Source organism: Apteryx mantelli, chromosome 9 (assembly GCF_036417845.1).
Source record: "Apteryx mantelli isolate bAptMan1 chromosome 9, bAptMan1.hap1, whole genome shotgun sequence".
In the NCBI taxonomy this organism is placed as follows: domain Eukaryota; kingdom Metazoa; phylum Chordata; class Aves; order Apterygiformes; family Apterygidae; genus Apteryx; species Apteryx mantelli.
Window position 1 is genome coordinate 1,711,387 of NC_089986.1, and position 26,425 is coordinate 1,737,811.

Here is a 26,425-nt window from a genome sequence, read left to right on the forward strand (position 1 = left end):
ATGTAGAAAAACATGTTATTTGCACAATTCTGCTTTAAAAGCTCCTTCAGGGTTGAATGTATTTTAGTTTTTCATTTTTAGTGACCATTTCTCTGTTTCTAATATCCTTTTCCCCCCTTTTCAGATATTGTCTCTACAGTTTCAGATTGTAGTTGTTCCTTGCTCCATAATCCCAAATCCTTAGGGAATCAAAACACTGTGGAGTTGGAACAGACTACAGAAAACATCTACTTCATCCCCCTGTTCAAGCAGAGTTAACTATACCAATGGCAGTACTTATCTCACCTGTTCTTAGAGGCTGCCAGTACTGAAGTCTCTACAGTTTGGAGATTATCTGTTTCTAGAGCTCTACCATCCTTACACTTAAAAAGATTTTTAATTATTAACCTAAATCATCAGGTTATTGTGTGCTGAAGTGAAAGACCACTGCTACTTGCTGAATACATGCCTTGACCAGATTGGATTGTTCTTTGCAGGAGACTTGTGTTGGAAACCATTCTCCTGTCTTCCTTTTTTGCTTTCTTTCTTCAAGGGGAGGGGGGAAGCAGATGGCCTTTCATTCCTTCTGATACGGGTCTTAGGAGTATTTCACAATGCCCCTAAGTGAAATATGTTGGATGATAGGTATATCCCTGGAAAAGGAAAACATATGCAAAGAATAATGCAGTCTTTTCATTGTTTGTTGCTGGTTTTTTCTCCTTTAGATAAAATGACTGCAGTTTGTGACATCATGTTGTGGTCTTATATTGAGCCGTGTATAACAAGGTGTGGTGAGAACTTTACATGTGCAGGCACTCAAATATCCTGCTCTCCAGGAATTTCTAATAGTTATATTTTACATTTAAAAAACCTAGTTACCACTCAGAATGATAAGTAGGAACATTAGAGTCAGTTTACCCATCAGTAAATACAGGCAACAGAAAAATATAAAATTTACTGAAAGTAAAATAATTTTTTTGTTTACTGAGTAGTACTTTGCTCAGTCTAGAATATTAAAGTAGGCTTGAGCCTATTCTAAACTAAAGGAAGTGTATTTATTACTTCCCTGCTCAGAGCAAAAAATGTATTCATTTATTGCCTTTAAAGATTCTTCATGTATTGATTTGTCTCATATTACAGCAGCCCGAATTATTGAGAACATGGACACCACTGCAGAGCCTTGTAAAGATTTTTACCAATATGCCTGTGGAGGATGGCTAAAGAGGAATGTCATTCCAGAAACCAGCTCCCGTTATAGTAACTTTGACATTTTAAGAGACGAACTAGAAGTTGTTTTAAAAGGTCAGTGGAGTTTACGTTTGTGGACTATATAAAGTTTCTTCTTTGGCTTACATGTAATCCTAACAAGATATACTATCTAGCAAAGCTTAAAATATTACTGATTTCAGTTTGTATTCAGTTCAGGATAAATCCAGCACAAACTTTTTGCTTGGAGAATGCTTTGGAAGATACGCTCTTGTTAGGACCTTTCTGATATCTGAACTCCGTGTGCTCACCTGCATATTGTAACAGCTGAAATCCACACTACCCTCATGAACTAACAATAGCAGCCAAACCAGGTGAAGAAGAAAGAGATCCGCCTCTGTCCAAGTCAGCTGAAATGCTGGAAGTTGCTCTCTGGCAGCCCTGTATTCTGTATATCTGTATTCCATCAGCTACATGTCAGAGGGCAGACAAGCACTTTTCTAACTAGGCACATTGTAGACTTACCAATATTACTTTTTCTACAAAATGTAATAAGGTCAAATTCTCCATACTCCCCTTTTTCAGATGAAAATAACACAAAGAAGTTCCTGAGTTTATATTCATGAAGCAGTCTCCAAATCATTCTCTCCAGAGTGAACACCTTTTCTCTACTCTGTATAGCTTCTGATTTTGCCAGGTTTGCAATTCATGGATGTCAAGGTGTTCCTTAGGCTTCCGTTTCTGTGGAGCAAATCAATTTTAAAGGAGCGGCAAGAGTGGGCTGCCCCACAAGGGGAGGTGAGCCAGAAGCCGAAGGTGACAGCAAGGCAGGCAGGGGCAGAGGCCTCACAGACCAGGGGCTCAGTCCCACAGGACCCAAACCAGAAGAGCAGAGCAGGTCTGGGGATGGTGACCAGGTTCAGCCGACAGTCCCATGTTGACCAGATAAGTCCACAGTGATGCTGCAGGGCTGCAAGCAAGTCAGCAAGGCAAGGTCAGGCCCAGCATGGTACAAGGCCAAGTCCAGCTTAACTACAGCGGAGCTCAGGCAAGGACCGTGGGCAAGGGGTGAGCTTAACTGCTGCGCCTGGGCCAACAAGCAGAGAGTGCTCGAGTGGAGGCTCCAGATGAGGCTTTTCACAGCAATTCCTTACAATTTAGCTATTTTCACAGAAGTCTGATCCCAGGTTACATAGCTGTGCCATATCAGAGCAGACCCCGGACACAGACAGCTAAATTCCTTGCTGCAGGGAAGAGACTGGGGATTAGGATTACAGAAAAAAAAAAAAGTTACAGGCTGGTCAGTGCAATTAGAGCCTGTTGGTGCACTTAGGGCCCTGAAAGCAATTCTCTTCACCCTTGGTGAAACCTTTCTTAGCTTGGTCACTAAAAACTGTCGCTGTAAAGTCAGGGCATTTCTATTTTGCAGAGGATGATCTACAGAGTATCTACCTGACTGCTTTAGGCCCAACATGCTACCACAGACGAATATAACTGCAAGGTGTGTCACGCATATGATATTCAGGCATGTCATCTCCAGAGCTCTTTCCCCTCAGCTTTTGAATGCAGAAGCTTCCCTGGAATTTGTGATGGACAGGGAGCACTGATCCTCTTCCCTCTGGTCCTTAGGATGGTATCCTCTATGGTTTCTTCAGTATCTTTCCAATATAGATCAGATATTAAGATATATTGTTCTCTCTGTATTTCAGATGTCCTGGACAAACCAAACAGTAATGATATAACAGCAGTGCAGAAGGCAAAAACTCTATACAGATCATGTATAAATGAAAGTAAGTTCCTCCTGAATTTATTGCATATAGGGTATGTAAATATCATCCAAAGATTCACATCTTCCACAGTCAGCAGTACCTATATTCTCTTAGTTTCTGTGGCAATTCCAGTAAGACAGAGAAGAAATTCTTACCCTTCTTTCTGAAAATTAAAATATACCAGTTTTATAGAGTTAAATGTCAATGTACTGTATCTCTTATTTTACTTATTTTGGTATTTTAGGTGAGATTACATTACTTAAATTATCCAATTGCTGCTGATATTTTAACTCAAATCTTTTCAGTTAAATTTCTTTTGAGTTGACATCTTTTGTAGAAATTATCGGGAAAGAGTTAGAAAACAACTGGAATACCAAGCTTCTGGAAAGACATAGGAGATAATTTATTCCAACAATCTGAGCTAGATGCTGCCTTTAGAAAGAGGAACAGTAAAATAGTTAGCAGTGCTGCCTAAATCACTTATTTTTATAGTTTCCATAAAGTAGTTAGTACTTCTCAAAGCTATTATTTCAAGCTTTCTGCTGAGTCAAAATACAATAGTTCTTCAATGTCATTGTCCCAAGGATTTGCATAAACTGTTTGCAGTAATGACTGAAACATATTTTAAAAATTAAATGTTAAAGTATAATCATACATAGAGCGTGATCCTATTGTGGTGATGGTAAAAATAGATTTCTCAGCTTCAGTATTTTGAACTCATTATAATAGTATTATTTGTATGCTTTAAAATGTCCTGGTAACTCATTTTATTTTCTCCAAAAGCTACCATTGATAGCAGAGGTGGAATGCCTTTAATCAGTTTACTACCAAATGTATCTGACTGGCCTGTAGCAACAGATAACTGGGAGTCTTCCTATGGTAAGTTAATCTGTGTTTATTCACTTTTCAGTTAAAATTTCTAAATTACTGTACTTTTCATTGTTTACCAAAACCAGAGACTGAGTACATCTTTCATTTGCCTAGGTGCCATGTGGACAGCTGAGACAGCTATTGCACAGCTGACCTCTAGATACGGGAAAAAGGTCCTTATTAATTTTTTTGTTGGCACAGATGATAAAAATTCCACAACACACATCATTCATGTAAGTCTCCCTGGGTGCCATAGCCTTGTTGATCATAAAAGTGCAGCAAAATAACTACAATCACAACTATAAATGGTAACCAGGAGGAAAATTAGTGAGTTGAATTTTACTAGTTAGCCACTAGTAGATGAATTTGAGAATCTCTGTAGTTCTCAAACTTAATTATCAGTTTTACAGTGTACTATCCATTCTCAGGATAAACATCTTTATTCCTGGCACTCATACATTGTTATTCTCAGTAAGGTTAGAATAACTGAGACATACAGAGACCTACAGACACAATATATATGTACACTGGACAGAAGACAGACATGATCTACTTATATGTGCATGGAAGGAAACAAATACAAAGCTGATTTCCGTGCACTGGGAAGAAAGCTCCATTACTGAAAACATGGGCTATAGTCCGAATGGCCAAAAGCCCTCAAAGAAAGGGGTTTTTCAAGGTGTTCAAATGCCAGATTACTAATGGGACCTGCAGTCAGCTGGCACAGATATGAAAGTGGCTGAGGACATTGTGTAAGGAGCATGTCTAGAGTGCCCTGCCTGTAAACCTAAGATGATCTCTGATGATGGAAAATCCCAAGGAAGACAGCATTGCAGGTGGTGAATCTTCACCAGCTACTCTTGAGATGCAACTGCTGCAAGAGCTGTGATGAGCTAATCTTTCATGGAGATGGGTGGATAGATCCTTCACTACTTTGCATGTATGAATTTCAAAGATGCAGTAACTGCCTTGCTTGTCTGTGGACTGTTTTGTCTTCTGTACATCCAGTATTTTAGCACTGTTATACACAGCATGCATTGTTCACCAACAGAAGGAAAGACTGAAAAGAAAGACAAAAAGTATAAGGAGAGTGAAAAGAATTAAAGGAGGGCAACAGGATGGAAGAGAAAATCCCTTTTGGCCAGCCAGCCGTGAGCAGAAGATAATCTTGCAAGAGTGAAGCATCAGCGACCCATAATTGATGAAAGAATAGCACAGTGCCATGCCATTTTGTCTCTAAGCACATTTTAATTCTTATTTGAATTTATAGATCGATCAACCTGGACTTGGCCTGCCTTCCCGTGACTACTATGAATGCACTGGTGTATACAAAGAGGTAAGATGGAGCTAACAGATCACTAACTACATTTTAAAAGCTTTTATCTGTATTTTCAAGGCAGGCATATCCTCAGGAGTCAGAATATGCAAAGATGACACTCAGAGGAACAGTCCTTCCCCAAAGAGATTCTAATGCTACCACTGGGAAAAATCACTGGGGGAAATGGGAGTAGAGAGGTTGGTAATAATGACAAACATTTAAAAAAGATTGATCTATAGGTGAGAAGAGAATGTGTCACAGATTGGAAACAGAAGCTCTAACATGGATAAGTGTGCAAGAAGGCAAGAGATTAGGAACTAAAGAAAAGGAGGGATAAGATTAAGGGCAAGTAGAAATAAATGAGCAAAGAATGAAAGCAAAGTGGACCAAGTGTCCTGAAGGTGAGGTGTTCTAATATCATGCCATAGATATCAGAGACCTGGTTTGATCCTCCTGGCTGCACCGGGAGCCAAGTGTTTTTTTTCTGGGCTCCAGTTGTTAGTATGTACCAATTGTCTCTGCGCTGGATAAGAAGGATGCATGTTCCTCTGGCCTCACACACACCAGAAATCCCAACCTGTTTCCCTTCCCTTTCCCTTCCCTCCGCTTCCCTTCCCTTTCCCCTATCACTCCCCTTCATGGTCTCTTGTAATCACTGAACATAATGATGTGGAAGAAAAGTAGTGGCTTTTCCACACAATTCCTGTATGATTCTGCAGGTTAGACAAAGAGCAGCTATTTGACTTTTTAGGATCTCTTGGAAGGAAATAAGTATGACACAATTTAGCTTTGTAACACAGCTTCTGCCAGGCTTCACAGCTGAATCAAGAGGTACCTTGTAACTGTCAAAGGCAAAAATGTATATTAAGGTAGATAAATTATGAGTGCTAATGGATCACTACTGTTCTGTCGCTACAAGAAGGATGCCATTTCTCAACTATGATCTGTGATGCATCGATTGGAAGATGCTGAGGATGTCAGTGGAGTCCAGGCACTGCTGCTCTCATACCATGTTTCCCCTAGAATGGGGGTGCATCACCAAAGTGAACTGATCCACTAAATTTTATTTACTTATTTGAGTTAACTTATTAAACAGGAAAACACAATCTAATCATCCTAGGAAATGATTTTTATCACTAATAGGCTCAGAAAGGAAAAAAGACAACAAGAACTATTCAGAACCAAAGATAACACTTTTCTGCATGATAGATCTGAAAAGATCACAGTCCCCTAAAGTCAATTTCTAAATCAAAATGCAGCAGCTAAAGTATATGATGTCATATAAAACACTTCAGATACCTATAATCTCATATGTATTTCTTTAATTTATGTTTACTTATTATTCATAGGTATTTTCATTAATCTTTTAGCACTGACATGGTGTAGCCCTCATTGCTAGTCACAGATACGCTTTAAGTCCTTGAGGGCTTAAGTATATGTTCTTGCTGAAGTCAAGTAGTAGCTGAAACCATGCTTTCAATTAGCTAGTTTTCTACCTACCTTTCTACCTACCTTAGATGCAGAAGTGATAATAAAGCATACAGAACCTTTTGGTTTTGTAGCTATTTTGCTGACATGCTAACTGTTAATGCTATAATTAAAACTGGTTACATTTAATTACAGATCATACGCTAGCAACAGCAATCATTCACAAATTAACTGTTCAGTTAATTTATTATTACATATCATAACAGCCTCTAGGAGCCTGCTCATATATCATGATTCCCTCCCCTCCTACTACATCCTCTACAGCACAAAAAGACAATTCTTGCTCTAATCTTCTGACCTACCAGAAAATATTATACTACTTTCTACTACTGGAAAGTAGAGAAGGAAATATTTTAAAAAACAAAGATTGATCACTGGAAGGCAGATTCATACTATTCTTACAAGCATGAATACTTAAAGAGAGAGGCATTCCTCCCTTCAGTCCTTGCACTCTGATAGCAGCCTTTTCTTGGCTCTGTTTCCTGCTGTGTCATTCTACTCTTTGAGCTGTATGTAGCAAACAAGACAGCTGCCTCCTGTACTTTAATCTCTGGCTTTGTCAGGACTTCTCACCACAAAGCTACAAATGGAATCTGAAAATAGAGGTTTTTAAAAATCATTTTCTCTTGGAAGAGCTATCACACCTGAGCTCATGCAGGAGTTATTCTGACATCTAAGTTCCTATTAAAATATCCAAAAGTATTTATAGAATCCATCTGAAATTAGCTGACTTAATTCTTTGTCTGCTGATTGACCATGTAATGATCTTCACATTAGGCCAAAAATAAAGTTCATTTATGGTACCTGAGGATCTCTGTTGACTTACTGGTTTTCGGTCATGTCTGTATTGAATTTTTTAAAAACTGTTTACTGATTTGGATACTTCAGATGGTATTTGCAGTCCTGGTAGGCACTCTCTTTTGTGACTCCTCATTCTAGCGGTCAGGGGTTTCATAGCCTTTTCTCTCTAGTAAAATACCCTATCTGGATTAAAAACAGCACTGAGAGTTTAGTCCTTCGAGGTGCTGTGAGCCACCTTTCTTCCTGAAGTCAGCTGTCAGTACTCTTCATGAGCTGCTCAGAGGCTTCCAGTGCGCACAGCCTGTTACAGCACAGCATCGCTGGGAGGTAGGAGAGGCTGACGAGAGATGCATGGCAACGGAGGTGTACAAATATATCATTCATTTCAGGGGATGGGTCTTACTGCCTTAAGACCTGAACATACCAAAATATCTCTTTTAATAAAGTTGATTACATGCATCCTTTAATAATCCAATTATTTTTCTGTAATTTTTTAGTAGATTAAGCTATTTTGCATAAAATCTAATATATATATTTATTTGCATTTAAAAAGCATACTGAAAACAGCATTTCTGTTGAAGATAGACTGTGGATTATCACAGGCATTACAACAATATTAAATTCTTTAAAATATAAGCTATTTTGCATAAAATCTAATATATATATTTATTTGCATTTAAAAAGCATACTGAAAACAGCATTTCTGTTGAAGATAGACTGTGGATTATCACAGGCATTACAACAATATTAAATTCTTTAAAATATAAGCTATTTTGCATAAAATCTAATATATATATTTATTTGCATTTAAAAAGCATACTGAAAACAGCATTTCTGTTGAAGATAGACTGTGGATTATCACAGGCATTACAACAATATTAAATTCTTTAAAATATAATGAGAGATCTGTAGATATTTTACAGTGTAACATTTAATAGAACATACTTCTATATTTCTATTCCTATCCTTGGTAAATTCAGATATATTAAATTTAATATATACAATACTACCTACAGTATATTTAGATATACTAAATCTAGATACAGGAAAATGATTTCTAAATGTGCCAAGGAGCAACAGAGGAGCTGCGCTGCTTCTGGGAGTTAATTTTCCCACAATGCCGATGCAACACAATTCCATCAGCATTTCTCTTGGTTTTATGTTTCTGGGAACACTGCTCTTTGGAAGCAGTATTTTTGGAAGTTACAATTAAAGTGAGCTAGCAAAACATGGGTGATGGTTTAAATATGGATGTCCAAATGTCTCATTTTAAATAATGAAAACAGTGCAGTGGTTGACAGTGTTTAGCTTAGAACAGTACTAAAAATCATACAGCAATTTTCCATGAGAGAATTTTCAAAGTTAATTTCCATTTGTGATAAAACAGTATTTCAGAATAAATTACTACAAATCTAAGAAAGGGCAGAAGAAAAATAGTGCATAAAAATGATGATGAGATCTTCAAGTATTCAAGGTACACTATACTTTGAAGAGTTTTGTCTTTAAATTATGTATATTCTTTCTTGCAGGCATGTTCTGCCTATGTTGATTTCATGATTTCTGTAGCTAAACTAATCCTCCAAGAAAGAAACATTTCTTTCAATGAGAGCAAAATTTCTGAAGAAATGAAAAGAGTTATGGACCTGGAGAAAGAGATTGCCAATGTAAGAAAAACATTTTAAAAGTATCCTTTAAATAACTGACTGACTTTTTCATACCTAAGAAAGCTAGTTGTAAACTGATTTAAGTTACTTGCTAATGTTATTTTGTGGGGCCAAATGCTGATCAAGCATGTGTGGAGCCTGGCACACCTAAAAAGAACACATAACAAGAGATGCCTTCTAATGAGCAAGGGAAAATACTTGAGTTAGCTGTCTTCCAAGCAGCAAAATGCATTATCCTAACCTGTGCACTAAAGTCCTTCAAGAGAAAAAAGAGTGAGCAAGAGAGAGACAGACTTGGTTATGTGCAGTCCGTTTTAGAAAGTGGTCTGGAAGACGTTTTGGGGGCCTCTTTTCTCTTTGTCCTTTTCTCTACTTCTGCAGTTTGGTTGTCAGAGCAGTAGATTCCCAACCCTTGGCCTGCCATACAACACAAAGTAATCTTTGTCCCACACAAGCTGTTCCACACTGCTGATTGTTCCAAGTGCATTTTTAATCAAACGCTGTTCTCCAAGAAAGTATGCCTTGGAGAAATAGTTAGCCTTTAAAAATGCATGGAGAAAAACAAATGGAAATTCAAACATTCATGAGCAAAAACACAGCCTATGATTATTAAACATTTCAGAAGCACCTGCCTGAAGTTGAGTATGACTGTAAAACAAGTCAAATACAAATCTTCTAGCTTCAGTTATTTTTCAAGTTATACTTGCAGTAATGGCATGTGTTTGGTAGAGGGAGAATTTTCCCCATTTATATAAATTATAACCATCTGATTATCTTCACATTTTCCTGAGAAATATACCTGTGGACCTAGATCAGAGATGGAAAATAATTAAAAGGGATTTAATGGAGAACAATTTGAAAGGGAATAAGAAAGGAAACTGCAACTGAAGCTTTTCTACAGCAGTTGCTGCTGGTCAAGGCTACAGCAGGTGATGGGTAAGCTGCTGTTGCCTAATAGGTTTTTAACCTCTTTCACCAAAGCTTGAAAATTCAGCACCAGCCTGAATGTTAGTGGAAGAGAGATGGCATTGTGCTCACAGGAATTTTTAAGGAAAATACAGAGAAAAATATTTAATGCACAATAGATTAGAAAGAAGAGTAGGAAAGAGGGAGTGGAAGAGAAATCTGTTTTTAAAAAGGATGGAGAAAGAGACAGAACAAGAGCAGAGATTTCTCATTTTTCAGCACAGATGGAATGAGTGAAATCTGCTATTCTTGCTCTTAACAAGTCAGTTGGAGTATCCCAGGCAGGGGGCAGGCAGTATTGGTGTGGATTCTCCCATGAATTACTCTCCTGGATTACAAAAGCAGTCTTCTCCCACAGTCATTTGTGTGCCTGCATTTTCTCTTCTTGCTCTCAAAAAAAGTCAAGGTAAAAGGGAGCGGCAGTTGTGAGGAGAGAGTGCTGATGCTGTCACAGGCACTTCTGCATGAGAACAATGGTATGAAATGGGACACAAGAATGTAGGTCAGACACCTGCAGTAGCATCTTAGCAGAGGACGCACTGATGTTTGAAGAAAAGAACAGAAACCTATTCAAGACAGTATTTAAAGACCAAGGGAGTAATTTGGATGCAGTAGTTACCATTAGACCTTGTTTTTGTCTGTTCTTAGTACATCTGTATTGTCTGCACCGTAATCCCAGAGATCTCTGTGCTGTCCAGAGACTCCAGTGCTAAACCTGTCTCATAAAGTACCACCACAGTACCAGTTAGCTGGCAGTTAGCCAGTTTGACTGTCTGTAAGAAATGGCCCTAATACAGGCATTTCATCAAGGCATTAATGTATGCACATTCTTCACAACATGCTGGTACAAAACTGTATTCCCTAGACTAATACAAAGCTTATGTGAGTTATGACTCCCTTTCTATATAGTGGTTCAAGTAGGTACATATTAGATAGCGCACGCATCCTGATCAGAATGTTCACATTACATCCCTATCACAGCATGCTGGTCACCCTGTACTCAATACATACATCTATCTCCTTTATTCCCTTCTCTCAGGATTTTGCACCTTGCATCATCCCATAGACATTACACGCACATTCTTGTGTTAATTGAATCTATCGGTAACAGCTTCTGCAAGGCCTACTTTAACTAGTGCTTTGAGTGCTATGTGTCTATGTTCCAATTAATGTTCCTGCACCGCCTGCGCTATTGATGCTTTAACACAAAACAATCCAAAAGTAAAGCTCCATATTATTATCAGAAATTTAGTTCATTTAATCTATCCTTTTATTTGCTTGTCTATAAAATGCTGTCCAGATATATGTGCAAGAAGCTTCACAGTTATGTGAACTTCACATAGTAATGTATCAAGCTAAAAACATTTTTTTCTTTTTACTTCCACTTACCAAAATTCTTGTGAACTGACTCAATGTACAGAGTAATTTTCTAATGTACAATTCTGATAGGCAACAACAAAAGCTGAAGACAGAAATGATCCAATTCTGCTGTACAATAAAATGACACTGGCACAACTCCAAAACAACTTCTCAGTGGAAATTAATCATAAGGTGAGTGATCAATAATCTAATATTTTAAACTGATGTATGGCTGATGAGATTAAACTGTGAAGTCAGACAAATAGATGTATTTTAAAGACATTTTTTTTCTTGGGCTTAGACACATTTGAAATTAAACAGGATACCTGAAGTGAACAGAGTATTACCTGAATACTGTGCTTCTGTACCATTTGTCCTTACTCCATGGCAGATCTTGCCCCTCTGCTTCAATATAAAGAGATGGAAAAGAAGGAAGGAAAAAAATAAATACTGTGAGCTTGACCTACCCTAATGGATTCAGGATGGTGAATCTTGCAACACTTGCGCACACTTAACCCTTGCTAGAAATCAGGACAGTATTATTTGCAGAATTCAAAGAAATCCCCTTCCTATAATGTATTACCACAGCAGTGTGCTTTACAGAAGATCCAGCAGGCCCAGGACAAAAGTTGAGACTGCAGCTACCGATTTATTCAAATATTTTGTAGTGTAACAATTTAGGGCCTGTCTGTTTACCCAGAGCTGCAGATTCAGAACAAAGTCCTGTTTTTCCACCATTCCATCTGTAGGACGGGCTCCCAAAGCAAGCAGAAAGCAGCCCATGAAACAAGAAAATTTCCCCCCTCCCTCCCACTTGATGTTTCAGCTCTGCATTTTCTCTTACCCTAAGCCACGTGCTGTTTGCAGACTATAACCTTTAATTCATGGTACCGTAAAGTCCAGCTAAAGAATATCCAGGGATTTGATAACATGGGTGTGCCTCCTCAGTAACAGATCATATCTTGCTAGACATGGGTATTTTTATCATAAACAACTTCTACTTCAGTATCTTGCACACAAGCAGGCTAACTTATGTGTCAAATAACAGACACTGCAGTCTGACTGGCAGGAGTGTATTACTGAGCCTTTTGAGGCCAGTAAGGTACTATGAAATATTATTATTCTTACCACAGTTTCTTATCACTGCCATTTTATTGACTTTAAATTCTTCAACCTTGAATTATATGAAAGTTCCATTCTGCCTAGTTTACCCAATTCCTCATTTTATAATTTACCTTCTCCCATAGATCTTACTCGAATAATTATCATTACAGTCGTAATGTTATAATGCACTCATAATGTCAGAAACAAACTTCTCTTGTTCAAAAAACAGTATTGCCCTGGTTATTTTTAGTTCCTGGAGAGTGCTGCAGATCAGCAATAATCATCTGCTCTAAATTTATCCAAAAAATGCTTAAAAGACACATAATGGGAGTTGGTAGTGTTGTTGTAATGGTTCTAAGGATAGAACAGCAATTATTCCTAAACTTAGCTAGAAGATTGCTGCTTCTCTTTCAAACCTGAAAAGATTGTATGCCTGAAAGCTTATCTGCTTTCCCCAGCTCCATAGGTTTGTCTGATAAAAGGTGTTACCTCTCCCAGAAAAGCTTTCTTCTCAAAAGATACAGACTGGGAAAATCACCAATACTTCGCAAACTAACAGGCATAACACAAAGTTTTTAAATTAACAAAATTTTCTTTCTTCAAATAAAGTACAAAGATGATCTGTCTTTCTTAAACATAACACCTTCCTTTACTTAAAAAGAGTACCTACCTGATCTGGAAGAAGTACTGAGTAGCTGGAGAGTTTTGACATCATCCCTGATGATTTTCAGCTTCTGCTCTGGATCATTTTCTCGGTCACACCGTGGCCCACAGAGGCTTGCCTCTTGTGGCCATGGATTAGGAAACTGTGGGCCAATATGGAGAATTAAAAGCAATGTACGTAGAACCAGCCATAATATCATTCACTTTAAAAGTGAATGAAGAAATTGCTGGAGGAGTATCTAACACTGTACAGTGTCAGTACTCCAAGCTGAAGGATCTATTTGTCTCAGCCGGTACCATATAGAGCAAGACAAATAACACATTTAAAACTTGTGTAAATACTTAGATTGCCACCAGCTGCAGGTGCAAACTTCTTGGGTAGGGGGTTCCCATTAATATTACTTTAGCGCTTTGGTTTATGTGATGGAGGAACAGCCATGTGGCTGCACTCAGTCTAGCCTCCTTACCCATTTACAGCATAGCTGCATGGGTCAAATTCCAGTGCTGCATGGCTTAATAGTGACCACACTCTACATTCTCTTAGTCCAGAAGCAAGAGAATGATTCTGTGTTCTCCTATCAGTCCTTTTACCCATCTATTTTCTGAGGCACATAGTATTAACCAAAGAATTATCACAGGGAAATTACTTCTCTTAGCAGAAAACCAGTAAAAATTTCCAGTTGAGAGTGCCCAAGCATTAAAATAATGTCCCATTCAGACTAGATGGGCACTAACAAATAAAAACTTAACAGAAAATAATTTTGATACGTACTGGTTCATAGAAATTATGTGGGCTTCTTGCAGAGGTGTATACTATCATAAAGAAACTGGGGGTTTAGGAACAAAGAGAAAGAAAACCAAAGAGAAAACTATTCTTAGCCTGAGATTTCTCTGTCACAGTGTACTGCAGACTGAGCTGCTATCAACTCAGTTTCTTTTCCAGTAATATGGCATGCAGAGGAAGTTTCATTACAGATAGCAGAATTAGTGCGAGTGTTTTAAAGCCTATTGAAATAAATCCTTTTATGTACTTCCATGTACTTCGGAACGAGCCCTTACCATATGCTTCAGAATGGATTCTCATACACCAAGAATGTCTTATTGCCCCATAGCTACAGAGCCATAGTTTAATGAAAATCAGGCTTTTAGTCATGCTTTGATTTAAAAGTTCTTAACAAAAAGGCAACTGAAATTTTGCTTAAAATAACATTTCTGCTCTTCCAGGCTAAAGGAAAAGATTGTAACATTTTTAATTGTGTTACTTTGAAAACAAAGCAATGTCTGGACCCTTTCTGCTAAATACTATCTTTGTTTTCATAGGATTTTAGAGCAAAGAAGGATAAATTATCCCAGATCAGTTATTATTATGATAACTCCATTTACAAGTATTGAAACTATTGGGAAAACTAAGGACAGAGCATTTGTTTCATTCAAATATATTCAAACTGGAAAAAATGGCTAAAGACTGTTTCTTTATGATTAACCATACAGTAATGAATATTGCTTTTCCAGGTATTCAACTGGTCAAAATTCATAAATACTATAATGTCAACTGTACAAATTTCTGTTGAGAATACGGAACAAGTGGTTGTTTATGACCCAGAATACCTTATTAGGCTGAAGTCTATTCTTAACAAATATACTCCCAGGTAGGTATCATAGGTCGTCTTTTTATTTACATTTTATTTCCAGTACACCTCAAAATCCTAAAAACATTACCAGCTTATTATTGTTGTTTCGTTACACAGAGAAATTCAAAATTACATGATCTGGCGATTCGTAATGGATCTTGTAAACAGTCTAAGCCGAAACTACAAGGACACAAGGAATGCTTTTCGTAAGGTGCAGAAATTCATCTCTTTTTAAATTGTAAAGATGACCTTTATGAAGCACAGAAGATAAATGTTTTATATAGCCATACTATATAAAAATTTATTATGTTTTGAATTTTGTGCACAAAAACTAGAGATGTCTGCTGAAGCTTCTGCTGGAAGGCACATATAATTTATATCATACGTGTTTGATTGTTGGAATGGATTTGAAAAGCACTGTTCTGGTACTCGGTCTGTTTTTCTGAATCTAAGTTAATCCTCTGATGATATGGCCATTTTGGTAATAGAGGAGTACCATCTGTTTGCAAATGATTACTCTACAGTTCTGACTGACTTGTTACAAACTCTTCGGCATCAGAAGTAATAGATTCATAGTCAAACATTATGGGCCCAATGCAGTTATTCAGTGATTTAATCCTGCAGTTATTTTAGTGCTTTTAAGGAAATGCTGAGCAATCTCACAAACATACAGACTGAAGATGAAAGCCTTTAGTATTTCACAGGTAGAACTTTCTACATTGTAGATATGTTAAGCCCCCTTTAAAAAAGGTTTAAGGCTATTTTGTTATATCTGTTAGTGACAGAAGAAACATTTAAACACACATACATAGCTTTTTAAGGGGATCATGTTTGTTACAGAAAAAGAGTATAATCACGGGAGAGAGTCAATGAATGTTCAGTTTGGTTGGTTTTATACATCGGAACATGATAGTCTTATTCATTAATTGTTAGGCTATTTTCCCTAGTCATGTAAAGTATAAAACTGTTTTACTGTAAAGCTCCATATTTGTTTAGTAAGCATCATCAAGGAATACAGTATTTTGCAGTCTATAATGTATAAACTAAAGACATCCCCCACTACATCTTAGGACTTCAATGAGGAAGTTTCTTTAGAAAAAATTCAATGTTTGAAACAACAACAGAAAAGATTTACCATAGTCTGTGTATAAAAACATATAATTTTCTAATAATTGATTAATAACAGATGGTAGTGTAAGTAAATCAGTATTTGTTTTGTTAGTTTGCCTTCAAATATAACCATTTTTGCGCAGTTATGGCATTCCCTGAATCTCCCATAATGTCTTTGCTCGAATGTGTGGCTAACTGGTCCCTTACTCATTTAAAAGTCCATTAGTTTTAAACACAGAATGCTTAAAATGCGGTACAGAAGTGCCAGTGTCCTAGCAAAAAGATCACTGGATCTGCAACCAGTCCTCTGAGAAATTAGCAAAAAGATCTGAACAGATTACTAGACTGCACATTTAGACAAGCCTACATGCGTTATTGAGGCTATACTGTGTCTCTAAATCACTCATGTTTTTTTCTGCATCTCAAGGCCAAATTGTCAGTTTGCACTATAAAATTTCTTCAAAATTCTGCCCTTCCAGCAGCTCTTCCATCAAGAAGCCCAGATACTGGGGTGGAAGAGCATGCACAGTAGTCTGATGAGCTGGTTTAATACTTACAGCTACTGGAACTGTATCCTGAGGATACAATCCCTCCTGCCAAAGAAACACATTGGTATATTTTTTTCAAGATTTATTTAAAGAGGAAGAACTAGTGTAATTGAGAATTTATGCCCAGTGAGATCAAGAAGGGTAATTTCTAATTGATCACCACAGTAGACACACAAATCTATAGCAATGCCCTGCAACTGCCTGCTACTTTTACCAATAAGGAACGCAGATAAGTTTTGCTGCTGTAGAAAACATCACTTTTTTTTTGTTGTGCACCTCTGGGGACACTACATACTTTGAAAGAATCTAACCGACGATTCCTGTGAAGGGCAGTCGTGGTCTGATAAACGTCCACCGTGGTCTCAGCCAACCTTCCCACACATGTCATGCTGAGACCAGTGAACTATAATTGATTAACACTGATTTTTTTCAGTTGCAAACAACTAAGGGAAGTCTGAGCAGCATGAAGTGATCTACCACAATCTCAGTTGCATAGCCATTCTGATTTTGTGATTTAATTAAGCTTAATATTGCTAATGTTTATTACTGGTTTTGCTTTGTTTGCAAGTTTTGACAGAGAGGGGTTGCATTTACTTTTGCTAGACAAGATATGACTTCTGATGCAGCCTGTACATGTGCAGGGAGTATCTAAAAGAGAAAGAAATGGATTAAGGATTGGCAGATTCTCTACTCTATTCAGCTATTCTTCATCAGTAATGAATTATAAAAGTCCAAAAAAAGCTCCTACATTACAGGCTCTTAAGGGAGGCCTGCAGTAGATACTTCTGTATTGTGTTCTACTGGTAACATTTTCAAAAGACCCTTCTTGTGTCTGTAATACTTTAAACATTTATTAGGGTGAAAAGAAAAATTAGTAATTTTCCTTTTCAATACAATTCAGTTCAAGGTGTAGCAGTTATGGAGCTTTTAACACTGAAAGTCACTGGTCTGTGTCTCTGAAGAGATGGGTAACTACTTCATTACGGAATACGAACAACTTCATTATGGAATACGATTTCAGTGTTCCCCTGTAATATGATAACCTTCTGTTATATTCCTTGCATTCAGGTGTCATACCATTATCTTATTCTCTCAGCATTATCACTTATTTATAAATTATCATGACAAAATCCTTGAACACCTTGTATCAACATCACCTAGAGTAAACAAGCTTCTACCCTCTCTACAATGGTTCCTGCAAGCTACCAGATGTGGGAGGCTCTGGTAGAAGAAGCTGTACAGCTGGGGAACACACTGGTAGAACGGCTGGGTGGGTGGAAAACACAGTCTTAACCCTGAAGGAATAAATTCACTGCATAATCACAATGGTCCTGTCAGAGCCGGAATTGCAATTCAGATCCCCACAACAGTGAAAGTTGGGTGTCAGTGTATTTCTCTTTAACTTCTTCCATTCTTGACTTTTAAGAGTAGTTTTCTTCTCTCTACCTTTCTGTGTCTGGGAGGGATAAAGAATTGCTAATGATTCTTATATTTCCTCAACCTGTGACTGATGCTCCCTTTACTGAACGAGTCCACCTAATTTCCATAAATAGTAAGTGAATTAAATGCATGTATTTAAGGTCAGTTAGGTTCCTCTGAAATGTGTATCTGTCAGTCATCATTCTCCTTCACCTTGTGCTGGCCCTGATGTCATTGTTTTATCTAATGTTTATGTTTCACAGGCACTTTATGGCACAACATCAGAAACTGCTGTTTGGCGTCGTTGTGCAAACTATGTCAATGGCAACATGGAGAATGCAGTGGGACGATTATATGTAGAAGAAGCATTTGCTGGAGAGAGTAAACATGTGGTAAAGCTTTCAACGCACTTAACCTGTCTGCCATCCAAGTGGCTAAGTTTTACTGGACAAAGATTTAGTAGAGATTAGTTTCCTATTAAAGTGTAGAAACCCAATCTCATTTCATTCTAATGTCAACACAGATGTCTAATTATAGTGAAAAGTCTGTCTTGGAAATGGTTATAAGCTGTCCCACTTGACGTAACTGGAAGCTGTTCCATTACTACATCCAGTGTGAATGGATCAATTAAAAAATCTAACCACTCTCTAAAGACCCATTCTTTTCAGAAACTTCTCAGCACAAGTGAATCCTTCTGTTGTATAGAATAAATGTTGTAGAGTATATCGTAACAGAATAATCACCTAAGTGATGTTTCAACACAAAGAGAACCAGTAGTTAAAAAAGCACATTATTATATTCAGGCTTTTTAAGGCTCATTTGAGAATCAGGGTAGAAATTACTTTTCACCAATGTGTCAGTAAACATGAGCGTCAGCAATCTGCAATGATGGGATTAGATGTTTTGCATAGGATAGCAAGACAGGCAATTAGCGAATGGTACTATGAACGGATGTCACTTAAGATTAGAAGAAAGCACTAAAAATACTGTGGAAGGCTTCTTAAAGCAGACAGGATTAAAAGATAAGACATTAAATTTGATTGCCTTTATTTAAAAGATAATGTTTTAGATCACCATAATATAGTATTTTTCAATAAAACTATTTTATAAGGCATGTTTTTCAGAGAAAACATACTTAGCTTAAATATTTGAAATTATATCTTATTACTGCTAATACTGTGCTAATACACACTTCACAGTTTGACTGTCATTACTAGGGTCTGTGTGTAGTCATGAATTCCCTGTCCTATTCTCTATTCCCTATTCTCTATTCTCTATCCCTATTATTTATATATTATATATATCCCTATTCTCTAGGATTATTGGTCTTACGGAACAGTCTGTCAGAACTGTTCATTCTTACTAGAACAAACACAGTCATAGCTTGTTCTTTGAGCCTGACACTACACAGCCTGCCGACATGGGGCACAGGGGCAGTCAGAACCTCGTTATTTCTGTTTGACTTCAGCTGCACAAAAAATTGCTTCTAACCTGAAGTTAAACCTCTGTTGCTTCCTATCATTCCCATTGCAATCCAAGCTTAAAATACACCATTTTTTGTTGCTGACATACACATAGTAATTTGATCAGATGCGTAAGAGAGGATGGGTAGCTGACAGAATTTTTGCAACCTGAGTAACACTAATTTGCACTGCCTTATTAGCTCATATCCATCCCCTTTCCTCCCCCAAGACAGGCAAAAGCACTACTTAACTTGATCTCCAGATTTTGTGTGTGGCCTGTAAACAGCATACACTCAAGCTACTAGTGCAAGGAAAACATACCTGTAGTAAACAAACTATGTCTTTGGAAAAATAACTGGATCATTTTATGTGATTTTGTAACATATTGATGGTTTTTCCAAGGTTCAAGAAATGATTGCTGATATACGTGAGGTTTTTATAAAAACCTTAGATGAACTTACCTGGATGGATGTAGAAACCAAAAAGAAAGCAGAACAAAAAGTAAGTGAAATCTTAGAGATTTGAAATACTGTATATTTCTATAAAAATCAATATTTCAATTGTTAGTTTTCCTGAAAAAAATGAGCAGTCACATCTTTCACTGCATTTATTGTGATCTAAGTGTCACACTTAAAAACTTATATTATCCATTTATGTGTGTTTATGTAAGCACCTGCAGCTTACAGACTTCCTATATCAGAAATGAATTACGTGGGAAATGGCCTCTGTGGAGATAAGCACACAAAACAGGAGAAATCTATGTAAGAGATAAAGCCCTTCCAGGCAAATCAGTGATTAAGGGGGAAGATAATGAAAATCTACAAGAAAGAAATACTGAAAATGGGAAGGAATGATTTATGGTGATTTGACCAGCTATTAGGATCAATGGGACAAAAACCAAAACAAAGTGAGGTAGTGCACTGCAAAACCTAAATGAATTCTGTGCTATAATTAGACATAGACAGTATATGTACAAAATCTATCAAATACTTGCATTGTTAAGAACAATTTAATGGGTAAAATCAGATGCAAACCATCTGAAAAGCTAGTATCAGAAACCCACATACACTCTAGAAGTTGCTTATAATGTTCACTTTTTTTTATGGGAATAGCCTAAATCAGAGAACTACTTGTATAATGTGATTTAAGTGCTAAATATATTAAGACATATTTATATGGAAATATCAGAAAAAACTGCCATAGAATTATTTGCTATTTGTTTTTTTTTAATTATTTCTGACATTGCCATCAAATAAAACGAACATTTAGCTTTCCAAAGAAACAGAGTAAGGTTTGTGTTAAAAAGACTTTGTTCAAGATTTCAAATATCTCAAAATCTGGGGACATTTAAATGTATTGCTTTACTCCAATATAAATGTGTGAGCTAGTTAAGAAATTTGGATACAGATGCAAACTGAGGTTCTGGAAATTTGAAAATATACCTTCCCATAATATATTGAAGTTAAAAAACTTCCAGTAATGATTTTTATTTTAAATGCTATGAGATATATCAAATATTTCAGGAGATCGACTACTTGTTTAAACCAGACTTCCAACTGAAAAGCATAGCTGAAGTCTGTGTTTTGGCTGCACTGTGCACATTTCTATAAGTTTACTTAAAAGGACAAGAAACAGAACATATTTTCTACAATCTTCCATTGTTATAAAGTAAACCATTAAGCTTTACAGTGCTTTCAATGAATAAAGAAATGTTAATAAAAGCTATACATAGCTAAAGTACTGGCTTCTCTGCAGTTGCTTCCATATTGCATTCATTATCTAATATATAATTAATTTAAAAATATGGCTGGATTTGCTATGGAAATCAAATTATTTTTTTCTTAGGCAACAGCCATTAGAGAGAGGATTGGTTATCCAGATGAGATCATGACTGATAACAATAAGCTGAACAGCGAGTACCAGGAGGTAAGTATCCACAATAGGCAGCATGATTAGAAAGGGAACTTAAGATAAAAACTGTGATTTTGCCTTCACACCCACGCAGAATCATCTGCATTTGTACAGAGTAATTCAATCTTGTGCTCAGTTGAAGAGGTGTAAATAAAAGTGAATTAAAACCCACTGTAGTACAGCCGATCCAATAGAGATAGAAGGTGATACATATTTGATGGTATTTCATGGGAATGTACGGTTTCTAGTGGAACTGGACGAGAATAAAACATGTAGCAAATGGTGTTCAGTCCGGTACTTCTAAATCAGCATGGACTGATTTAACACTGGTTTAAGTGGATACAAGTATACATAATTTAGTTAATGTGCTGTTTTTTCCATGGATCGGAACTGGCCCCTGATGTGTGACATTGGACAAATCATATAATTCAAACTGCATCTTAATTTTTTCAATGCAAAATGTGATCTCAGTATTCTTCTACCTTGCAGGTTCATTTTAAGAATAACTCCACTAACATATGTAATAGACATGCACATTCAGGTAGAACATGCCTTAGCCATCCAAGAGACTAACAGTTTTAATTTTGAAAAGTATCAAGAGGTATAACAAAAACATGTTTTTAAAACAACGTCTGGGCCTTGTTTTTCAGGTGTTCTTTCTAATGTGGAATAGCACCTTACCAGGCTGTTGCATACTGGTTTCAAGCAAGCAACTCTCAAGGTCAGGGTCAAAACTAGCTAGTGTTGAACTCCACTCAATACATATAAAGAGGGAATAGAGACTCTGAAAAAGATCATAAAGCCAGTAACGCATACCTAGCTACAGTATCCACTCAGTGATGTAGCAGAGCACTGTAAACCAAGTTCTAACTGTAGATCAAAAAATACTCGTAAAAATGCATTGCTTAGATCAGCATGCTCAAGACTAGATTTTCCACATCTGTCTTCTGCAGCAAATCAATAACACTACTATTAAGTCTTTTTTCTCCCCTCCTTCTTTTTAGTTGAATTACAAAGAAGACGAATACTTTGAAAACATTATTCAAAATTTGGTATTTAGCCAGAAGAAAAGGTTGAAAAAGCTTAGAGAAAAGGTGGACAAAGAGGAGTAAGTATTTAAAAATACTGCGTATAGTTTTTCACCCAGTTTCCACAGTAAGAGCTATCTGGAGGGTAATCAGTGACGGTTTCATCACCTTTCTTCTGCACTTTCTCTTCCTTGAAGAGGGAAGGTAGGAGGGCATTGCTCTTTTTTCAAAGGCTGGATCTATGTTAGCAAGTAGTGCAACAAAATAGGAGCAGCTGTTTAGAGCAAAACAGTTGGTGCCAAAGACCCAGTATCCACACTGTTCCCGTTTCCGGAGACAGGACAGAAGGTTGAGTATTCTGGAGTGGCTCTAGTCTGGTCCCTTAGCTGCTGGAGTGTGTTAGGTGGACTCCCATAGTGCACCTTTTGAATTAAGTTCATCTGGAAGACGAATTTCATCTAGGCGAATTTCACTTCTCTTGCACAGAGACTGCTGTGCAATGCCAATCAAAGCAAGAATAAATGAGGATGATCAGGAATTTACTTCAAAAATGCATTCCTGCTCTGAATTAAAATACTGATGCAGATGTACCAAAAGACTGAAACGGCACATTCCCTAGCTGTACTGGCTACTCTTCCCGTCTCAGTTCTGACCCATTTGGAAGTTAAGTCAGCCAAATCAGAAAAAAGACTGTAGTCACCATCAGCCATATTAACTTTACAGGACTGTTCTTTTGAATCAGGGCCACAGAGCTGGATTTATATTGGGGAGAGGATGACAGAAGTGGCTTTTTCAGTCTTAAAAGAAGACTAAGGGAAAGTCTTATTGCTGTCTTCACCTACCTCATGGAAGGGTATATAGAACAGCTGACTCTTCTTGGAGGTGCACAGTGGTAGGGCAAGTGGCAAAAGAATACACAAGTTGAAACATGGAAAATTCTGACTAGATATTAGGGAAAACTTTTTCACCATGTAGGTGGTTGAACAAGGCCCAGAGAGCTTGTGGTATCTCCACCCCTGGAGATACTCAAACCTTTTACGGACAAGCCTCTAAGCAATCTGATTTAGTTGTCCCTGCTTCACAGGGGGGGGTGTTGGACCAGATGACATCTAGAGGTTCCTTTTACCTAAACTATTCTATGTTTGTGTTTGTAATTACTTTATAGTTTTCACTGTCCTATTTCTGGACTTTTTTTAAGAAAAAAAACCCAACCCTACAACTGTTCAGACTCCTTCCAGTCTGCCATCTTGCATCTTCAAGCTTTCAACTTTTTAGAAGATGAAGTATACTTCACACCTCTGGAATGGCCACTATGAAATTCCCAAATATTATATTGCTGAAGTAGTTTAACTAGAAATAAAAATCTCTAAGAACAGAGACAAAAATACCAGAACAAAAGCCAAAGTACACATACACGTACCCTTGTGACTCTCTTCCTTTAATCACTCAAGCGGATCAGAATGTAAGAGGACTGGAGGATCTTCCTCTCGTTTTTTTTCTAGACTTCCCATGCTTTCAGAAAGTTTATTACACCTGATCAAACACACAGACCTACAAGCGATGGTCACTGGTGTCTGCTTTGTTGAACATGTGGCTTGTAGTTAATAGCTTTTCACAACTATAGTCATGATTTTGGATAAACAATTCCAGTTATTGCTTTTGCTGTTCTGTACTTACATACCATTATTTGAAAATGTACGCTCCACCTAACAGCCACCTCATTTCTGTCCTATTTTAACTTCAAGCCTTGAGCTGGGCTTGTTGAGTTGCTTCAGCTTAATTTAACACAATTCCTGTTTTGTTCTCACAACAGTATATCAGCTAGGAGTAACTATCATAAATTTAATTGCATTCAAAGATTACGTAAGTGAACCTGGAAGTATCAACCACAAGTGATTATTTTCTAATAGTTATCATTTGTTCTGCAATGAATTTTCACCTAATCACAAATCAGAATCTTCCACACAATAGACTTTTTTTCTAGTTTAAGTAATAGACACTGTCAGAATACTTTTCATCATTTTTTATGACTGGCATATGCAATACAGTTATCAAATAAATCATTTACAGCTTCATCCTGTTATTCCAAAGTCTGCTATGAAAAGACATACTTTCATGCTTTCAGCATACTTACAGATACTGTTTGTTAAGTATAATAAAACTCTCCAGACTCATACAGCTCTTGCTAAGCTATTTATGTAAAAGGAAAAACCTGTTCATCACAAATCAGCATATTGGCTCATATCCTCCAAATTGCTAAGACCTTCAGCCTTTAATCTAAAACCGAGATGCAAGACTTTATTTTTACTTTTTTATTCCTAACAGTTCCTTGATTAGTGACTATGTCGCAGTATTGTACTAGTGCGGACAAGACCCATAGGCCAGGAGGCCCACAGAGGCAGATTAAGCAGATAAAGCAGGGACAGCTGTACATGGTAAAACACAATGAACAGTAAGAACATTATGAAATGAGAGAAAAGAAACTGGTCTCCTATTAACAATGCAAAAACCCTGCAGCCTCTATATTTCTTGGTTCTGCTTCCTGATTCCGTAAATTAAACCTTTATATTTAGCATGGACTTCCTGCAGTCAGTAGTAGGCAGTTTTTGCCAGCTGAATCACCTGCCACTACGGATAACTTAGTAGCTGTCCCCCCAAAATAGACACTCTTGTGTCTTCCTTATCATTTGAAATATTTTGGCAAAAATATATTTTCAATCAGTAATTTAGGTAAACATCAGTATCAATAATTTTAATTATTGATAAATCCTTGCGCAAAGGATTAGAAAAAGCAACCTTCTGAACTCCATTTTGAGGTCTCACTGGAACTTGATTTGGCTCTTCTGGCCTTCCTTTTGAGAAGCAGAAGATATGAATCAGGAAAATGAGGGGATCTATGCTGATGTCTTACTATTCAAGTTGTTGATTGCTTTCTATAACTAGAATCAAAATTCAATAAAAGCAAGGTGAAGCGCAAACAGAAGCCAATTCTTCTTCCACTGCAGTTAGTTCTTTGCTTGCCTTATTATAAAAATGAATTTCACTCAGAGAACATGAAGCCAAAAAATATGACTTCAGTCATGTAAGGCCTAACCATTGTATTCTGCAGAACAGGTGCCTCATTTTCACTGAGATCTTTTCTGAAATATTATTAAATGCATCTAATAATGACTGACCCACATCATAACTCTACCCCTGCATGTGATTCTAGGAGTTTCATCGGGTGATCAGTGATGAAAGCCAGTAAAATTGTAAGCCAAAAAACGGGTTAAGACTCTTCAGGTATTTCCCCTGCTTTTGGCCAGACCCAAAAAGGATGCTAAGGGACTTCTGCAAGGAAGGGAGATATTAGTGAAGCTGAACCTATAGGACTGCTAATCAAGGCCTGCTTCTGCCACAGATCTCAGGATGATCTTTGTACGTGCTTTCATTCCTCAAAAAATGGTGATAAGGAGAAAACTATAATAGTTTCCAGTCTGATACTTACAGTGCATTGGTATTTCATATAGCTGGATATATGACAATGATAGGTGACACTGAAATCCATGTAATTAAGTAAGATGCTGAACAACTTTAATTCTCCGTTTAGTCAATGACAGTTTAGGGTACAGAATCATCTCTCTTTTATAGCTCTTAATAGCTCTTTTACACTTTGTAGTAAGTTTTCATTGGTTAGATTGGAAATTTTGCTCCATTGCAGATTTGTTGATTTTTCTTTGATGGTGGGGGTCTCCAATTATTAGTATATCATAAATAAAAGTCCCATCATCCCCAAACATTAAGATACCAGTATAACCTCAGCTTCTGTGTTTCAATTTCTTTGTGTGGGGAATTTTGCCTGTACAACGCTGTAATGTGAGCAGAAATAGAAACAAAAAACTAAGTAGCATTACTAACCAGCGTGGATAATGAAGAAGCGCCACTAAGATGATCAATGGATCAGAGTGTCTGACATATGAGGAGAGGCTGAGGGAGCTGGGGTTGTTTAGCCTTGAGGAGAGAAGGCTCAGGGGGGATCTTACCAATGTGTATAAACAGCTGATGGGAGGGTGTATAAAGCAGATGGAACAGACTCCTCTCAGTGGTGGCCAGTGATGGAATGAAAGGCAATGGGCACAAACTGAAATA

General features: G+C 37.2%; 1 protein-coding gene across 3 annotated transcripts in view; it reads left to right on the forward strand.

Moving 5' to 3' along the window:
* Window positions 1-26,425, forward strand: part of MME (membrane metalloendopeptidase) — a 57,918-nt gene that overhangs the window by 13,509 nt on the left and 17,984 nt on the right. For all 3 annotated transcript variants that reach the window (XM_067302219.1, XM_067302218.1, XM_067302220.1), the window contains exons 4-16: window positions 1,120-1,281; window positions 2,895-2,975; window positions 3,738-3,833; window positions 3,939-4,057; window positions 5,095-5,160; window positions 8,961-9,095; window positions 11,511-11,612; window positions 14,700-14,836; window positions 14,936-15,029; window positions 18,159-18,287; window positions 19,761-19,859; window positions 21,204-21,284; window positions 22,274-22,377. In XM_067302219.1, the coding sequence (XP_067158320.1) occupies window positions 1,120-1,281; window positions 2,895-2,975; window positions 3,738-3,833; window positions 3,939-4,057; window positions 5,095-5,160; window positions 8,961-9,095; window positions 11,511-11,612; window positions 14,700-14,836; window positions 14,936-15,029; window positions 18,159-18,287; window positions 19,761-19,859; window positions 21,204-21,284; window positions 22,274-22,377 (1,405 nt within the window). The remainder of the gene's footprint in view (window positions 1-1,119; window positions 1,282-2,894; window positions 2,976-3,737; window positions 3,834-3,938; window positions 4,058-5,094; window positions 5,161-8,960; window positions 9,096-11,510; window positions 11,613-14,699; window positions 14,837-14,935; window positions 15,030-18,158; window positions 18,288-19,760; window positions 19,860-21,203; window positions 21,285-22,273; window positions 22,378-26,425) is intronic.